The sequence below is a fragment of the Rhinoderma darwinii genome, chromosome 2, assembly GCF_050947455.1.
Source record: "Rhinoderma darwinii isolate aRhiDar2 chromosome 2, aRhiDar2.hap1, whole genome shotgun sequence".
Lineage (NCBI taxonomy): Eukaryota > Metazoa > Chordata > Amphibia > Anura > Rhinodermatidae > Rhinoderma > Rhinoderma darwinii.
The window spans coordinates 187,620,153-187,637,477 of record NC_134688.1 but is presented as its reverse complement, the minus strand read 5'-3'; the positions used below and the strand labels follow the sequence as shown (position 1 = coordinate 187,637,477).

General features: G+C 40.3%; 1 protein-coding gene across 9 annotated transcripts in view; it reads left to right on the top strand.

The window, feature by feature from the left end:
- The window catches only part of INPP4A (inositol polyphosphate-4-phosphatase type I A), a 106,563-nt gene that overhangs the window by 70,176 nt on the left and 19,062 nt on the right, over window positions 1–17,325 (top strand). For 4 of the 9 annotated variants that reach the window (XM_075852608.1, XM_075852606.1, XM_075852607.1 and 1 more), the window contains exons 10-17: window positions 1,149–1,296; window positions 4,811–4,941; window positions 6,590–6,694; window positions 7,197–7,305; window positions 10,258–10,275; window positions 11,958–12,141; window positions 12,303–12,521; window positions 15,401–15,644. In XM_075852608.1, coding sequence (XP_075708723.1) covers window positions 1,149–1,296; window positions 4,811–4,941; window positions 6,590–6,694; window positions 7,197–7,305; window positions 10,258–10,275; window positions 11,958–12,141; window positions 12,303–12,521; window positions 15,401–15,644 — 1,158 coding nt within the window. The remainder of the gene's footprint in view (window positions 1–1,148; window positions 1,297–4,810; window positions 4,942–6,589; window positions 6,695–7,196; window positions 7,306–10,257; window positions 10,276–11,957; window positions 12,142–12,302; window positions 12,522–15,400; window positions 15,645–17,325) is intronic. The other 5 variants (XM_075852613.1, XM_075852612.1, XM_075852610.1 and 2 more) reach the window with 2 other exon arrangements.

Here is a 17,325-nt window from a genome sequence, read left to right as displayed (position 1 = left end):
TTGATTTACACAACATGCCTATCAGTTGTTAAATATTTTTTTTACTGTGACACAGGCAATAACTAAGACAAAAACCAGAGAACTTTAATGTGCACCCCCTGAAAGTCAATACTTTGTGGAGATGTCTTTTTCTGCGGAAGTCTCTTGTGGTATCTCTCTATTAGCTTAGATACTGGAATTTTTGTCCATTCTTCCGGGCAAAACTGCTCCAACTCTTTCAAGTTAGATGGGTTTTGTTTCCAGAAGAATTGCCCTGTATTTAAAGAGGCTCTCTCACCAGATTATCAAATCCCTATCTCCTATTGAATGTGATGGGCGCTACAATGTAGATAACAGCAAAGTTTTTTTTTGTTTTTTTTTAAACGATCATTTTTGCCCAAGTTATGAGCAATTTTATATTTATACAAATTAGCTTTTCTTTTCAATGGACAACTGGGCGTGTTTTCTCGTTTTACCAACTGGGCGTGTATTGTGTTTTTACCAACTGGGCGTGTATTGTGTTTTTACCAACTGGGCGTTGTGAATAGAAGTGTATGACGCTGACAAATCAGCATCATACACTTCTCATCGTTCCCACCCAGCTTCTTTCACTAAAGACACACAGCGTGACGTCACCCACAGGTCCTTAAACCTTGTCGTCGGACAAAGAAGATACATCGGCTTCAGGCGTCCAAAAGGTTAATATGCTCGTCTCTAGGGAGTTTACTATGCTTACCTGCACATGGTGATGCTGCTGCAAATTCAACTGTACGCCTGGAGCTGATGTGTCTTCTCTCTTCCGACGCCAAGGTTGAAGGACCTGTGGGTGACGTCACGCTGTGTGTCTGCAGTGAAAGAAGCTAGCTGGGAATGGTCACAATTTGGAAGATCCTTAATTCAGTGACTTCTAGGGCATGTGTGTGTGTGTGTGTGTGTGTGTGTGTGTGTATGTATGTATGTATGTATATATATATATATATATATATATATATATATATATATATGCTCCTAACGTTTTAGTAGTTGCTAAGATTTTTTTATCCTTGGTTTGGTAATGACCATAATGGTGTCTTGAAATTAGTTTTGTGATGATCAGATTTTTTTTTTTCTAATTGTAGCACGAATGACCAATAAGTTGTTTTGCTTAATTTTTTTTCCCCTTATTTTAGTGTTTGGTGGTGCGATTTGTCGCATGTACCGGTTTCCTACAACAGATGGAAACCACCTACGCATATTAGAGCAAATGGCTGAGAGTGTCCTCTCCTTGCACATACCTAGGCAATTTGTAAAACTCCTGCTTGAAGAGGATGCAGCAAGGTGAGATATATGTGATTCACAAAGATACACAAAATTCTTATATGGAGAAGAATGGATGCCATTTTTGTGTATGATTATATATTATTTATTTAACATTCAAATGGATTTTCCTGGATAAACTCCCCACCTGTTTTTTAAATTATCATAAAATAAAAAAATTGAACGATGACAAGTGCGCGACAGAAAACCGGACGCAAATAGCAACCTCCATTGTGACACACTGTACATTCGCTAGTTTTCTGGACCTCCAGGGCCTGCGTAAGCACAGGTGAAAGCTTGGTGGTAATTGCTTGCAGTGTGTTTCAATGGAGGTTGCTAATGGACATGTCCAGTCACATGACTTTCCATCTGTGGCCGTTTTCTGGAAGCGAGCAGCAAGCTTTGTTAACCATGGGTTATGACTTCACAGAGTGATAAAACAGCGCAGCACTTTTAATGAATATATATTTGTAATTGCTGATATTCTCCTTTCCCACACATTTGTAAAGATTATGCATAACGTCTCCAACCCCTTTAAGGCTATGTTCACACAGAGTTTTTTGCAGGAGGAAAATTCCTCCTGCAAAAACTGTTCCAGACGTTTTTTGCACAGTGGTTTGACAAAAACTCGTCAAAACACTCGTCAAGGTGTTTTTTTTTACCTTTTCTGACTGATTGAAATGCGGTTTTGGAGGCGGAAACCGCCTCTAAACGGGTCATGTCGCTTCTTTTTACCGCGATGCGTTTTTTTTTACTCGCGGTAAAAAAACTCTTCCAACTCCCAGTGAAATCAATGGGAGGCATTTTCGGGCGTTTTTTGACGAGTTTTGCGGAGCGGTTTCCGCGCCAAAAAAACTCAGTGTGAACAGGGCCTAAGGAATACCATGTGTCTGTCTCTTATCTGTTCTTTTTCTTGCTGCTCTTTTCACTAAATATCACACTGGGGTCGTTTCATAGCAATAGCCTAAATCCAGCTTCGGTGGCACGCCTTTTCTACTTGTGTCTATGGGGATCTATAGATCGCTCATACAGGCACTAGAACTTTCTGTATGATGAAATTGCATGGACTATTCTACACGGGTTCTCCACATGGGGGGCACAAATTCACAGTAACTAATGATGGTTAAACAGGCTCCTGTCACACAGTTATAATAGGGAGAATCACAGTCCATCCTCCCTGGCACTATTAATATCTTATACAGGGGAACATTGCGGGAAGGATAATGACACTGTCCTCACAGCAGGCAGAGATGGTACTGGCTCTAGCTACTTGTGGGACGCTGTGCTGAGGAATCATGGGATTGATAACATAGCACAGAGGAAAAGAAAGAAGTGTCAAATCTAAAATTTAAGATGATGTCTGATCAGAAGCAGACAGGAGGCCGGACTGCAGGGAAGGGAGTGCAATATACATAAAAGAAGTGCTAGATATACAATCAGGTGGGGGAGCAGTGATGGTGATTAAGCAGTTCCTTCTCAAACCCTTCAAGAAGAGTACCTGTCATGTGTTTTGTTTTTAAAGCCACATAGCTCCCCTTATTTCTTGCATCCTTTCAATTCCAGCGCTGTAATTTTTTATTTTTTTTGGCCCTCCCTTTGTCCCGTTACGGCCCCTGCTCCGCTCGGCACCTAATATGCTAATTTAGCATATTAGGCGTCAAGCGGAGCAGGGGCCGTAGCGGGACAAAGGGAGGGACAATAAAACTGTGCCGGAATCGAGATTACGCCAGAAATAAGGGGAGGTATGTGGTTTAAAAAAACCATGACCGGTCCTCTGAGTATTTTTCAGCATAGTAAGAATACTCATCATTTTTAGCCGAGGTATATCATTTTCAGGGCATAAGGCATAGGCCTACGGCATAGGCATGTACAAAATTCGCTATTTATGCAGGGCAGCATTACTATAACTTATAACAAGGCTCCCATGCATACATAGTTTGTTTTGGAGCATCATGGTAAATAGGCATATAATGCCCAAACCTGCCTAACTATACACTAAGTCTAAATACGCTTGTGTGCAGAGGGGTTATGGTGAGGATGTATTTACGCGTTGCAGTTGAATTATGTTTTTTGTGGGGATTTTGCACATACACAGCAAGAACGCTGCGGTTTTGCAAACCTGCCATTCCACTATGTGCATACAGCCTGGCAGTAGTTTTGGTATTATAGTCTCAAACCAGGAGGATCAGGATGCAATGGGTTATTCGTTCCGATATAAAAGCGAAGGAAGTTCTGCCTCATGTATGAAACTATGCAAATCCCTTTACGGGCGTCAATAACTCCTATAAGGGCATTATTGTGGCCTGTGATTCTAGGCACATTGCTTGCCTAAATCCAGCAAGATGAATAATTGTACCCAGAGCAACATCTACATTGGTTTTATGGTTTCTATCTGTTCAATGTAAGGCTTCGTTCACAGCTGCGTCGATGTGTTCTTTTGTCCTGCTCCATCAGCGGAAGGGAGTATCGGAAGCAACGGTTCTGTTGCACAATAGACACCGACAGCTGCCAACGGAACCCATTGACTTTAGTGGTTTCCGTCGGCTTTCTGTCAGGTTCTGTCCGTGTTTTTCTGAGAGACAATAGCGCAGCATGCTGCGCTGCTGTCTACGGTGATCTGCGACGGAGGCCCCTAACGGAGCCTCCAGCGCATATGTGAACAAAGCCTTATGTGGGTTGAGACAAACTTTTTTCTATGACCTCCGAGCAAAAAAATAAGTGAGTGTCTTTTAAATGTAATTTATATTATATACTGTGGCAAACTTTCTGCAAGGTATTACTACCTAAACCAGGGGTGGGGAACCTTTTTTCTGCCAGGGGCCATTTGGATATTTATAACATCATTCGCGGGCCGTACAAAATTATGAACTTAAAAATGAGCCTTCTATATTTGGTCAAACATTTAATTAACTCACCCCTAATGTGATGGCTGAACCTGCTTCTCTTTGGTGAGGCGCGTGATATTAGCCGATATTGATGATGTTGCTACTGCGTCGGTCAGTCTGGAGCGCAGTCGACTCTTTGCAATGGTAAGTTTTGAAAAGAACTCGCAGCAGTAAGTTGTTCTGACTAACTTACTTAAAGGGGTTTTCCCATCAAGGACATTTATGACATATCAGATAGATGCGGGTCCCACCTGTGTCTGGACTGTGCCTGCACGGGAGTGGACCAGTCCAGTCACCTGACCACACGTCACTGACTCAGGTCAGGTGACTGGACTGGTCTACTCTTGGGCCGGCACGCATCGACCTCACTCAGACCGCTGCCGCCATACTTGGCTCCCTCCTCCCTTCTCCTGCTCCTAAATGCGAGTGAGTAGGGCAAACTGAGGCAACTAGCGAATGACGCGGCGGCAGTGCGGTCTAAGTGAGGTCGGGCCGGACCAAATGATATCGCGGGCTGGACATTCCCCTGACCTAAACAGATCAATATAATGTATACACTATATTGGAAGCTCAGTGTAGAAATTTAGCTTATTCCGCATGGGGTGCGGTTTCCCTAATTCATGAGATTTTTCCTGTTTTGTCTTGCACAGGGTGTGTGAACTTGAAGAACTGGGGGAGCTGTCTCCATGCTGGGAGAATCTTCGACGGCAGATAGTAACGCAGTATCAGACGATCATTTTAACATTCCAGGATAATCTGACTAATCTTCATCAGTACAAAGGTCAGCTGAAGAAATTTATAGTCAGATTTTTGGGTTCTCCATTTATTTTTTTTGTCTCTTTTTAATGTATGTAGCAACAAAAGGCTTCATATGGAACATGCAAAACAAAATCATGTGCTGGGGGAATATAGCAAAAAGTAATTGAACTTAAGTAAAATTGAGGAATATGCGGGAGACGAGCTAAGGGAGAAGTTTAGTAATATAAATGTGTTAGAGCAATCTCCTTCATGTATTTTATAGTTGAAGTCCCCAGAGTAGCTATACATATTTTGCATAGGTGATTATATTGGTTATGTCAATATTTATTCTGTTTAAATTTTTTTGGGTGGATCAGTCTAATGGACAATACTGTTGACTGGCATTCACATCAGCTTCCAATTAAAAATATGTCCTTTAACAATGTCATTCCTGTAAATCGGCACACCCCATCCTAGTTTTTTGGTGGTTAGACCAATGACCCTGTGTTGCAGTAGAATTGCTGTATATTACTATTAGATACATGTACACTTAGCTTTAAGGAGCTGCCCCTTTTTATATAAATAATGCTTAATCATCATATAATGTAAATATTTTTTAGCTTTCTAATATACTTTGTGTTTCAATTCTTCACTATTTTCAACATCTCTACTTGTTGTCAGTAAATGGAAATATTCTTGTTTACATCCAGATGCTAAAAAGCTATACAGTCTTCTTATGTCTCACATCGGAGGAATTGCTACCATTATATCCAGTCTAGGCAATTCTCTGTCCGCTAAATACAACACAAGTCTCCCTCCCGGCTCAATTATTTAGCAATCCGTATAGACAAAATGTATTATCCTGTTGTACAGGGTAGGAGAAATATTTGTACTGCTGTTGTGTTTAGCCCAGAGGATTATTATTGTTTATTATTTCTGTTGCTTATATAGCGCCAACATATTTTGCGGTGCTGTACAGAGGTCCTCACTTAATATCCCCATTGGGGTTCACAATCCAAATTCCCTATCGGTATGTTTTTGGGGTGTCGGAGGAAACCAGAGTACCCGAAGGAAACCCACTCAAACACTTTCCTATATTGATATATTGGGGCAACCTCTCAGCTATGAGAAGAATTAGGTTTGTACATATTTCCAGCACATGGATATAAATATGAATTTTGAGACAAATCAGAAAAAATGGTGAAAAACTGAAACAAAGAATTGTAGAAAGTTTAAGATTTTTCAGTTTTTACTTCTCAAACGTCATTTATATAAAACTGGAACCCCTTTACGGATATACGTAAAACAGATAACTTCTAAAAAGAGATATGAGGGGGCCTATACATACTACACACCATGGTGACCTCAAACTCATGAAACTTATAACCTTCATGTGTCTTTTAGGCTGTGTTCATATATGCTGTTCTTGTGCTTTTTTTCCTTCATAAAAATGACAGGAGAAAATGCATTAAAAATTTCAAAAACGATGGCAACAACGATTACAGTCAAATTGTTGCAGTTCTGAAGCAGAAAAGGATACAAAAAGTAGACGTAGAATGAGGTCACATAAATAATGGGTTCCCTGGCGTGTTCATGTTCTGAGTGCACTTTTATAAAGTAATATATTTGTTCTAATATAGATGTCAAATTCTTAGTATTGTATAATGAAATGTGGACTTTTTGTTTTCTAGGTGTTTCTTTTAAAGCAAGCAGCTTAAAAGCAGACAAGAAATTAGAATTTGTGCCTACCAATTTACACATTCAAAGAATGAGAGTTCAAGATGAATCCACATCAGGTAGCTCGCACTTGTGTATATATTTTAAAGGTTATTTTTAGAAAGATCTGATTAATACTGCAGCTTGAGGTAGGCAATGGCTTTTCAACTCCTAAACTGAGCCATGTCTGACAATCTGGTTACTAGTAATAAACTGCCTAACAACCACAGGCTTTTCTATGGAATTGTCGGGCAGTGTGTCCCTAGCAACTAGTCTGCCAAAGCTTATTTAGGCTTAAAGGGTAACTAAACTTTCAGAAAACTTCTGACATATCATAGTAAGGGGGAGTTCACACAGAGTTTTTTGGCGCGGAAAGCGCGCCAAAAAACGGCCGAAAATGCCTCCCATTGAAATCAATGGGAGGCGGAGGCGTTTTTTTTCCCACGAGCGGAAAAACCGGCTCGCGGGGAGAAGGGACATGCCCTATCTTCGGGCGTTTACGCCTCTGACCTCCCATAAACACCTCAGTATTTTTTGTGTTGGTAAAAGTACTAAAACTCTAATCTCCTCTTTTAATTGCAGATCAGAACTATGATATAGTGACTATAGGCGCACCAGCAGCACATTGCCAAGGTTTTAAGTCTGGTGGATTGCGTAAGATGTTACACAAATTTGAAGAGGCAAAGAAAAAGTAAGCACACGTTTATCCCAGTTGAATTAAATTACTGATATATTTATTACCCATAATTGTGTTTATCACAACCAATGATACCTCATACTCCATCCTTCTTTTCTATTGACAAAATTAAAGTGTTACTATAATGCTTAATCTGACATGGCGTGGAGAGACACCGGAAGCATTGCTGCGAGGCAACTGTACAATGCCTAAAGAGTCTTCTCCGTTGCTCCTATATATTAGTGTAGGACTATGCACAAGACTCTTCGGGCATCGTACTGTTACCTCAGCAACTGTGCTGCCCACTGTGCTCATGTATCTCTCTATACCCAATACACCAAAATGAGCAGAGTGGCTCTGGCCTATGTGCGTGAGCCTGTGTATAACAAACCTAATACTGCCAAACCTATAACTTAGGCCTTTCTAATGAAACAAATATCATCACATGGTAAAGTAAAGTATTCCTTGGTTGGTACTCATATCCCTTTGTAAACATTGGTGGAAATATATTAAGACTGGTGGGTCGCAAACTAATTTACTTCGGCAAAAAATGTGCCAAATATATTAATAGGTGCACACCTCTTAATATGTTTGGCGCATTTTTTGCATTTCGGATGCACAGTCAATTAATCTACTCCTACTATGAGCAGATTATAGATTTGCACTATAGCTTATGCCGGTATCTGACGTAAATTATGAGAAGTCTGCCGTATCAGGGGAAGGCCCTGCTCTCCAGCTAATCTCCTCCCCTTTTCTTGACCTTTTAAGAAAGTGGCAAGAAAATTTAAATCGCAACATTTGGCACCTTCTTTACGCCAGAAAACGAGCGTAAACCGGTTGATATATTTTCCCTATTGCCTATTATTGAGGGATTAGTTATACATTTACTGAATATTATCTGAATAATATCATTGTAACACTGGGAAAACTAATTTGGAACAACCTTAAAACTACCTTATGCCTACCTGAATCTACGAACTGCTTAAATGTGGCTTGGGCTTTAAATAAACCTTTTAAATATGTTGTCTCACAACTACAACTTCTTTCCATTTGACCGATTATGTTCCTTTCTCAGGACCCCGTCCTATTTGTCTGGGCAGATAGCCGCTAAAAAAAGCGACTTTCACTTCGGTGGGCTCCTCCCAGCCTTGTGCAGGGCTTAGTTCACAACGTGCTCGCACAACTTCCATTTGAAACGCTCTGCTGAACATATGCCCCATACGTATGCAACTGTATGCCTATATAGTTACATACGTCTGCCTACTATAAAAACAAAGATTTTTTTTGCATACAGTATTAACAACCATAGTTGACTTCTTTTTTAAAAACCGTTGAGGCAAAGGTATGCTGGCCAAGCATATACCAAAATGGCACTGTTTTAGCACAAGTCTGGCTACTAATATAGCCTGTGGGTATGTTAAGGCCCTTTTACACTGGTTGATAAGCTGCCGGTGCAGCTAGCGCCGATCCACGGAGCTATGGATGGGGACGAGCGGTTGTTACTCCGATCACTCGTCCCCATCCATTGTTATGTCGCTGCCGACAACGATAACCTTTTTACTTTTTTAAAACTATACGACCAGCAGATGATCGAGCGTTTGCTCGTTCATCTGCTGTCCACTGCACTTTTTACACAGGGCAATTATCTACAACGAGCGTTATATGAACACTCCTCTGCCCGATAATCGTCCTGTGTAAAACCCTATTTAGATGTATACATTGGTAGCATTTCCTAGTGTATGTGGTGTTATCCTAGCTTACATAGTTGCCCAGTCATTTGAATGGATGTCATGTAATACTACTACTATTGGGTAGCCAGCCCAAATTTCCCCAGGCGATATCAGCCAATTGTCGGGGGTTTTGAGAGTGATTTCATTTCTCAGGCAGATTACTTCAGACAAGGGTTTGTTTTGTTGATGCAACCCCTTAAAGGTGAAAGTCCAGGTAAAACGGAACACTTGTTGTTTAGGGGGGGTTTGGGCCAAAGTTTTTCTGCCTGTAGTTTCAATTTAAAGAGACACTCCCAGCGTTTTTTTTTTAATTGTGGCCCCCATTTGTACAGTACACCTGGTAAAAGGTTGGGCAGGCGATTCTCTTAACGGGCGCTTTGTTGCAGAAATATCCCAGCCGCAATTGTGACCGGACGATACCTACAGCGTCTGCTGTGTGGACTGGAAGTCTCTTTCACTATACATTCCTATGAAAGGCTCAATGTGAATCTCATAGGAATGCATAGTGAAAGTGACTTCCGGTCCACACAGCAGTCGCTGTAGGAATCGGCCGGTCACGTGACCGAATTGCCGGGATATTTCCGCAACAAGGCGCTCAGTAAGAGGATGACCTGTCCAACCTTTTACCAGGTGTATTGTACAAATGGTGGCCACAATAAAAAAAAATTGCTGGAGTGTCTCTTTAAAGGGTAACTAAACATTTGATAAACTTCTGACATGTCATAGTGACATGTCAGAAGTTTTGATTGGTGGGGTCCAAGTACTGAGACCCCCACCAATCGCTCAAACGAAGCGGCTGAAGTGCTCGTGGGAGCGCTCAGTCGCTTCGTGTCTGTTCATCTTTTTCCGGAAATTACGTGCTCAATAGAAAGTCTATGAGCCTGTACGCCGATACATCGGCATTCCGGAGAAAGCCAAACAGATACGAAGCGGCTGAGCGCTCAAACAAGCACTTCTGCCGCTTTGTTTAGCGATTGGTGGGTGTCTCAATGCTCGGACCCCATCAATCAAACTTCTGACATGTCACTATGACATGTTCGAAGTTTATCAAACGTTTAGTTAGACTGTCTTTTTATTTAAAGTTTATCAGTCTATATTAGGCGTTAAGCTAAGGTCCCACTGTATCCTGCCATCTCTTATGTCTCTTTGGAGCCCTACCCTAAAATACAGCTGTTTTGTTTCGGCTTTTTTTACTTTTCTGATCTAATTTTGCGCTTTGTTTCTTGGCTCCTTATAGCAGTTATGAGGAAAGTTGGTGAGTTGGCTTTGCAGCATCTATGACACCATATATTTATTTTTCCATGCATTTTGTAATCCTGTCTATATGTGGTTTTGTGTGGATGTATCTCCATTATTGCATTGTGGTACCTGTCTTTTAAACACGCTTTTCTAGCTTTGCAGCTTTTAGAATGGGCAGTGGTCACCAAAATACTACCTCTGCTTCACTATATGGCAACACATGGACGTATAATATTCTCTCACATAAATTTGTGTGTGTTTTAGAAAAGCATGGTTTTATTTTAATGCATGTGTCTGCCATGCTACCTTACATTTTTAGATAATTTAATATTGTAAGTTGTGTTACTTTGTACTGTGTTGTGATCATATGTTTTATATTTTTCAATTAGTTATTGGTATACTTATATAATCTGTTTATTAGTTAGTTCATTATTTATTTAGCAATATTTTTACTGAAACTATCAAGTTAAACTACATCATAATTGTAAAGTAATATTGCTACAGTCTTGTCATAAATAATAATGTGAGTCAAAATGAGTAAGTTGTGCAATTACCCAGGAAGCTTCAGGAATTCATTGAAGGGGTGTTCAAGCTTTAAACATTTATCTACTGACTGATAGGTGTCAAATGTTAGACCATTGGCAGTTCAAATACTGGGACGCCCAGCGATCGCTAGAATATGGGACCCATGTCACTCCATTCAAACTTATCCTGCCAGCAGTCAGACCTCCATCAATCTAACATTTATCACCTATTCAGTGAATAGAGGATGAATATATGGGACTTTTTTGCCCTTACCAAATGAGGTAATTTATATTTAAAGGGTAACTAAACGTTCAACAAACTTCTGACAAGTCAAGTTTTGATTGGTGGGTGTCCTAGCGCTGAGACCCCCACCTATCGCTAAAACGAAGCGGCAGAACCACTTGTGTGAGCGCTAATCCGTTTAGTTTCTGTTCGGCTTTTTCCGGAAATCGATGTCTATCGAAAGTCTATGGGGCCATACACTGGTACATCGGCATTTTGGAAAAAGACTAACAGAAACTAAGCGGCTGAGCGCTCACACGAGTGATTCTGCTGCTTCGTTTTAGCCATTTGGTGCGGGTCTCAGTGCGCAGACCGCCACCAATCAACTTATGACCTGTCAGAAATTTGTTGAATGTTTAGTTACCCTTTAAGAATTGTAAGTGTTTTAACCGTACTACTCTATAGACTCTAAAACAGTGTTTTTCTGTAACCATCTATAATATATAATTTAATATCATAACGTATATATATCGATCACAAGGAACATTGCACGCTATAATCACAAGTGAATGTCTCTAGGCCATTGCTGTCATTGCCTGATCTCTGCTTCTCCTATTGTATTGCTGGTGTGAAGGACATATTGCAGATATAATGTTTTCAATACACATTTTTTTCATAGTTCTACAGCAATGAACTTTGTTTTGCATCTGATGTTGAAATGTATTTGTGGTTCCTTTTTTTCCCCCACTGCTCTTATTCAACTGCTATCATCTCTCGAGAACATGAAGTCAAGAATCTAGATCAAGTACATCCCATCAAGTAAAGAACAATCACTTTCCTCTCAGTGTGACATGTATCACAATCTGTCCATGACATATTCACTGTATGTATTCATTTCACTGCTTGCTTGGTGGTAATTTCTCTTTCCTCTATGATGTTATTTTCTTCCAGCATGACGGCAAGTCCCCAGTCCATTGTTTACATACCACAAGATATCATTCGAGCCAAGGAGATCATCGCCCATATTAATACTCTGAAGACACAAGTCAGTTATTATGCGGAGAGGCTCTCCAGATCGGCTAAGGACCGATCGGCCAATGGTATTGAGAGGACGCTCGCTATTTTAGCAGATAAGGTGAGACAACTTAGATTGTTTTTCTGTTTACATAACAAATTTTCAGAATCGCAGACGTGTTCAATGGTTATCATTTACTTTATGAAATACATGAACTCTATAAGTTTGCTTTGCATTGCTTTGTTGTGTGACATTATTTTGTTTCTATATATTTTGCACAGACAAGACAGCTTGTCACCGTGTGTGACTGCAAACTATTAGCCAATGCAATACATGGACTCAATGCTGCTCGCCCTGACTACATAGCCTCCAAAGCCTCTCCTACATCAGGGGAGGCCGACCAAGTTGTGCTGAGGAATGACCAGGATACTCTGGTGGCACGGTGGACAGGAAGAAATAGTAGGACATCTCTTCAGGTGGATTGGCATGAGGAGGAATGGGTGAGAATCTGTTTTTATATAATAATGCCAACATATTATTAATGCATTGTGCAACCTTAAACGGATTGTCTCATGAAGAAAACCCCATTTTTAAATGGAGCTGGCTTCTCTAACTCCCGGCGATCAGCTATTTTTGTCATGTGAAACATTGCATGGTGGATATTGTATGCAAAATAGTTCCCTTCCAGAACGAACAAAACTGGCTCTCAAGTGCCACCTATCTCACTCTGGTTTGGTTAATAATATGTTTAGTCATGTTTCAAGGCTCTATAATGAGTCAGACATTGACTTACAGGATAATCACCTATAGGTGGCACTAGGGAGAGTTTTCTTCCTTCTGGAGAACTGTTTTGCATACTCCTTTCCCAGGAGCATTGCTGTTAAGACTCAAAACCAACTGGATCTCCACAAGCAGAATCTGTACTTTCCAAGAGCGGCTACAAAGGCAGCTCACTCTGTTAAACAGAGCACTCGAGTGAGGGAAAGCATGCACTCGAGTTTTCACAAAGTGCTGTCTTCAGATGAGTGTCTGTGGTATGGCTGTTAAAAGGTTTTCCGAGACCTTAAAAAAAATAAGCAAATAGCAGCACAGTGTATAAAATGAAACTTTAAAAAAACAAAACATATACTCACCTATTCAATTCCCCACCGCAATCCAGCACTTAATCGCTGCACAGAAGGTAACAGAGACTAGTGGGGACATTAAAACGGCAGTGCTGGAGTGGTGGGGAAATAAACTGTTGTGTAGTTTTTATTTATTTTTTTATACACTTTCCTGCTGTTTTTCATTTTGTTTAGGTCCCTGAAAGCCCCATTAATGTGAGTCATGTTTCAAGGCTCTATAAAGGGTTGAGCATTGACATACACTTAGTCACCTTCTGGAGGAGAGCTATTTTGCATACTTTTTCCCAGGGAGCATCACCCTTAAGACTCCCTTCCAGCTGGATCTCCGCAAGGTGAATCGGTACCTTCCAAGAGATGGCGAACGTTCAAATGGAAGGCTGTCCATGTAATGCATTCTTGGCTTATGGAGGGGGGTCCTAAGTGGAAGACTTCCTCTATGACATTCATATACCCTAATCGAGCATATGTAAAGGGGTTTTCTTCATGAGAAGACATGTTTCCATCTTTGCCAATATTAACTGTATGGTTTCTAAAAATGTCTGCGATTTCAAAGAAAACTAATTTTTAATCTCGGATATATGCGTTTTTCAGCATGTTACAGTTATGTACTAGGAACTTTACACACAATGATTGTATCCAGACAATAAAGTTACAAAGAAGATTTTATAGGCTTTGAATATAGTACAGCAAAGAGGAACCGCATTTGTCTTCACTAAAGCAAACAGGAAGCTTAAATTACTGACCACACAGTTCTGTATAAGCTGCATGGACAAAATTTAGTGTGTATTGATTGCTGGAAAAACTGTGACAGCAGCGTTGTTCTTGCTATCTGGAGATCTGGCATAATTTTTTCATTGAATATACCAGTGCTGGCGATAAAGGTGAATTTGTGTCTTTGCAAAATCAATACAACATTTGGGAAATCATTCTTAAATCTATTTAATTAAACTAAAACAGATGATAAATAATGTGTTTGGCCTTTTTTTTATTTTTTTTATTTAGTGATTTATTTACTTTTTATAAAAACTTCCCCCATGGGGGTGGCCATATTGGAGACACATCCTTCTTGTACTTGCTGTGTAAGTATAGCAGGGTATGTGAGCTTTATTGGGTATCAATTGACAGAGAAATCTTATAGATTTTAAGGGTCCTCTTACACGGCCCGACAGCTTGTTGATTTGGCGCTCTTTTGCTTCTATCACAAGGAGCTATTATCAGTAATGTATGGGGACAAGCGCTCGTTCTACGATCATTCGTCCCCATACATTTCTATCATGTGGGCAGCATATCTCCCTACACTCCCTTACACACAGGAGATATGCTGCCGACAACTATATTTTCGGCTGCAGTAACGATACAATCAGCCGATGAATGCTTGTTTGCTTGTTCATCGTCTGATGGTTGCACTGTTTACACTGAGCAATCGGGAACATGCGTTCTGTGAAGCTAAGTTTGCCAGATAATTGGCCCGTGTAAAAGGACCTTTACAGTCTTCAGGAAGTGATGGAGTACAGCCCATCCCGCATAGACCAGTGGAGATGCATAATGGGCCATAGCTGTGCATAGTGTTACTACCCTGCCTTATCTAGTCTTTTAGTAATACAATAGAGCTGTCAATAAAGGTGTTTTCCGAGTTATTCCAAAAAGTGGTACTGGTAGGAGGGATGCATTAAAAAAAAAATCCATTACCCACCTCACAGATCCCCGCCGTTCCAGCACCGCTGCTTCGGTCCTCCCTGCTGCTGTTTACCTAACTGCAGCAATGATTTTCCCGTATACCCACATGATCGCTGCAGCCTATCACTGGCCTCAGCGATCCTGTGCCGCATACCCTATGAGACAATTTTTAATCATATTTAATCTTTTTATTATCCCTTTATGCTTTTGTTTACATTATATCTAACATATGTTTGTCCAGACATGATATTTCCTTAGCTATTAAAGAGGTTTTCCCACCATTAGAAATGATGGCATATCTAGTGCTGGGATCCGCATAGTGAAGGGCCTGCAGCTCTAGTTATTCTTTCCTTCATACCGACACCTGCTGTGCACGGAACAGTAATCCTATTCAAGTGAATGGCACTCTGGAGTTCCCTGCACAGAGGGTAGACGGGAGCGCTGCTGAGCAAGAAAAAATAAATAGAGCTTCAGCCCCTTCAGGATCGGTGGGCATCCTAGACTTCAGACCCCCGCAGATCATAATATATATTGTGTACTACCAATAATAGTAACTACCAAATTTCTGTTGGTTTTAGGAGAAAGTATGGTCAAATGTTGAGAAGAGCCTGGAGTGCATTATTCAGAGGGTAGACAAACTTCTCCAGAAAGAACGTTTACATAGTGATAGTTGTGAAGATGTCTTCCAATGTGAGATAAGCTGTACTAGCAAGAAAGGTAATGCGAGACAGAGAGCATACTGGATAAACCCAGAGGCCTCAGATGACGAGGCTGTGTTATCATCCACATCATCTCCTGCATGCCATCCTTCCCAGTTGACAAGTGCGTATGATTGTGACTTTCCACCTCCGCAACCTTGCTCTTTAGCACTAACTTCACAATACCATAAAGGCTTACAATGAACGCTAGAGCTAGTAACAGCGACATTTTGGACTGCTTAAAATAAAAGGGGAAAAACATATAATAATTTATCAGGTTAATCTCAGATGTTAACTGGATAACCCCACAAGTATTTAGGAGATTAGTTATGAGTAGATAGTAATAGCTGATGATACATATTTGTGAGCTGTTCACTTGTGGTCATTTCTGGTATTGCGGTTTTCTAATTTTCCTGCTGTAAATACTGTGTGTACACGCATGCTTGACGTGTTTACTTCATGTGTTTGAACATAACATTTCACAGAATTTCTCTATATGTACTGTTAGTATTGGAGTTCTTTTTATTTGTATAATGTTTTGTGACGAGAGGGAATATTCATTTCAATTGACCAGGGTGCAATACTTTGTCCCACATTGTTATGACAACACTTACCATGCCAAGTATATTTTAGCATTGCATAGCTTGAGGACCCAAGGCAAATTGAGACATTTAGGTAAATCACACTAATGCTAGCCATGAATGATAAATATCATGTGCCCGTTAGAGAAGTATTCCAGTTTCAGCAAATAAACGTTATTCTATGTGTAATGAAAATGATACAACTTTCCAATATACTTTCTGAATCAATTTCTCACAGTTTTCAAGATTTCTGCTTGTCGGTATTCAGTAGGAACCTTCATTGTTCACTTTTAGGGAATATAATTCTCCCCATGGTCATGTGATTGACACATAGGTGTGTGGCTCGTTACAGTGTGTGTATCAGAGCTGTGTCTTTTAACGAGCTGTGCACCTGTGTGTCCATCACATGACCATGGACAGAAATTTATCCACTGGAAGTAAACAATGACCGTTCCTATTAAATGACAACAAGCAGAGATCTTGAAAACTGCAATAAATGAAAGCAGAAAGTATATTGGAAAATGCCATAACTTTTACAAGTTGTAACAATTATATTTGCTGAAACTAGAATTTGCTTATGTTGGGGAATCAAGTATTTTATAAATTTATCTGCTGTCAGTTTGCCATGATTCAAGGGAAATTAGATAAATATACCAGTTTCTAGAAAACTATAATGTATGCTTTTTAATGCCAAAACCAGGCTTTCCTTAAGAATAACTATCTTATGGACTGGGCTAATATATTGCCTATTATTTTCTTAGGAAAAATCTTGGCTGTTCATTTATGGCGTATAGGTTGATAGGTCATGGTCACATAAGACTTTGTAAAGCTCACAAAATAAATAATATAACTATTGCTAATAAGGTCCCTGAAGCTGGCCGTAGATATCAGACATTTGTCAGCAGATCCATCAATCTTTTCTATGGGCACAGCTCGCAATGTGACTATACTGTGTCATCGTTAGTTAAGTGACCGTTCTTCAGGCACATGACTTAAGGCCCATTTACACAGACCAATAATCGTCAGAACAAGGGTCCGTTCCCGATTTTATTGGCTCATGTAAACAAAGCGTTCAGCAAACGTTTATTTGTCGGCTCGCCGCCTCATTTGTGCAGCCTATAAAATCATTGTTGATGGCATCACAATTCCCTGTGTAAACTGACAACGATCCAAACTGATGGGGACTGAATGATGGTAGTAATGATCGTTCGCCCGATACAGAAA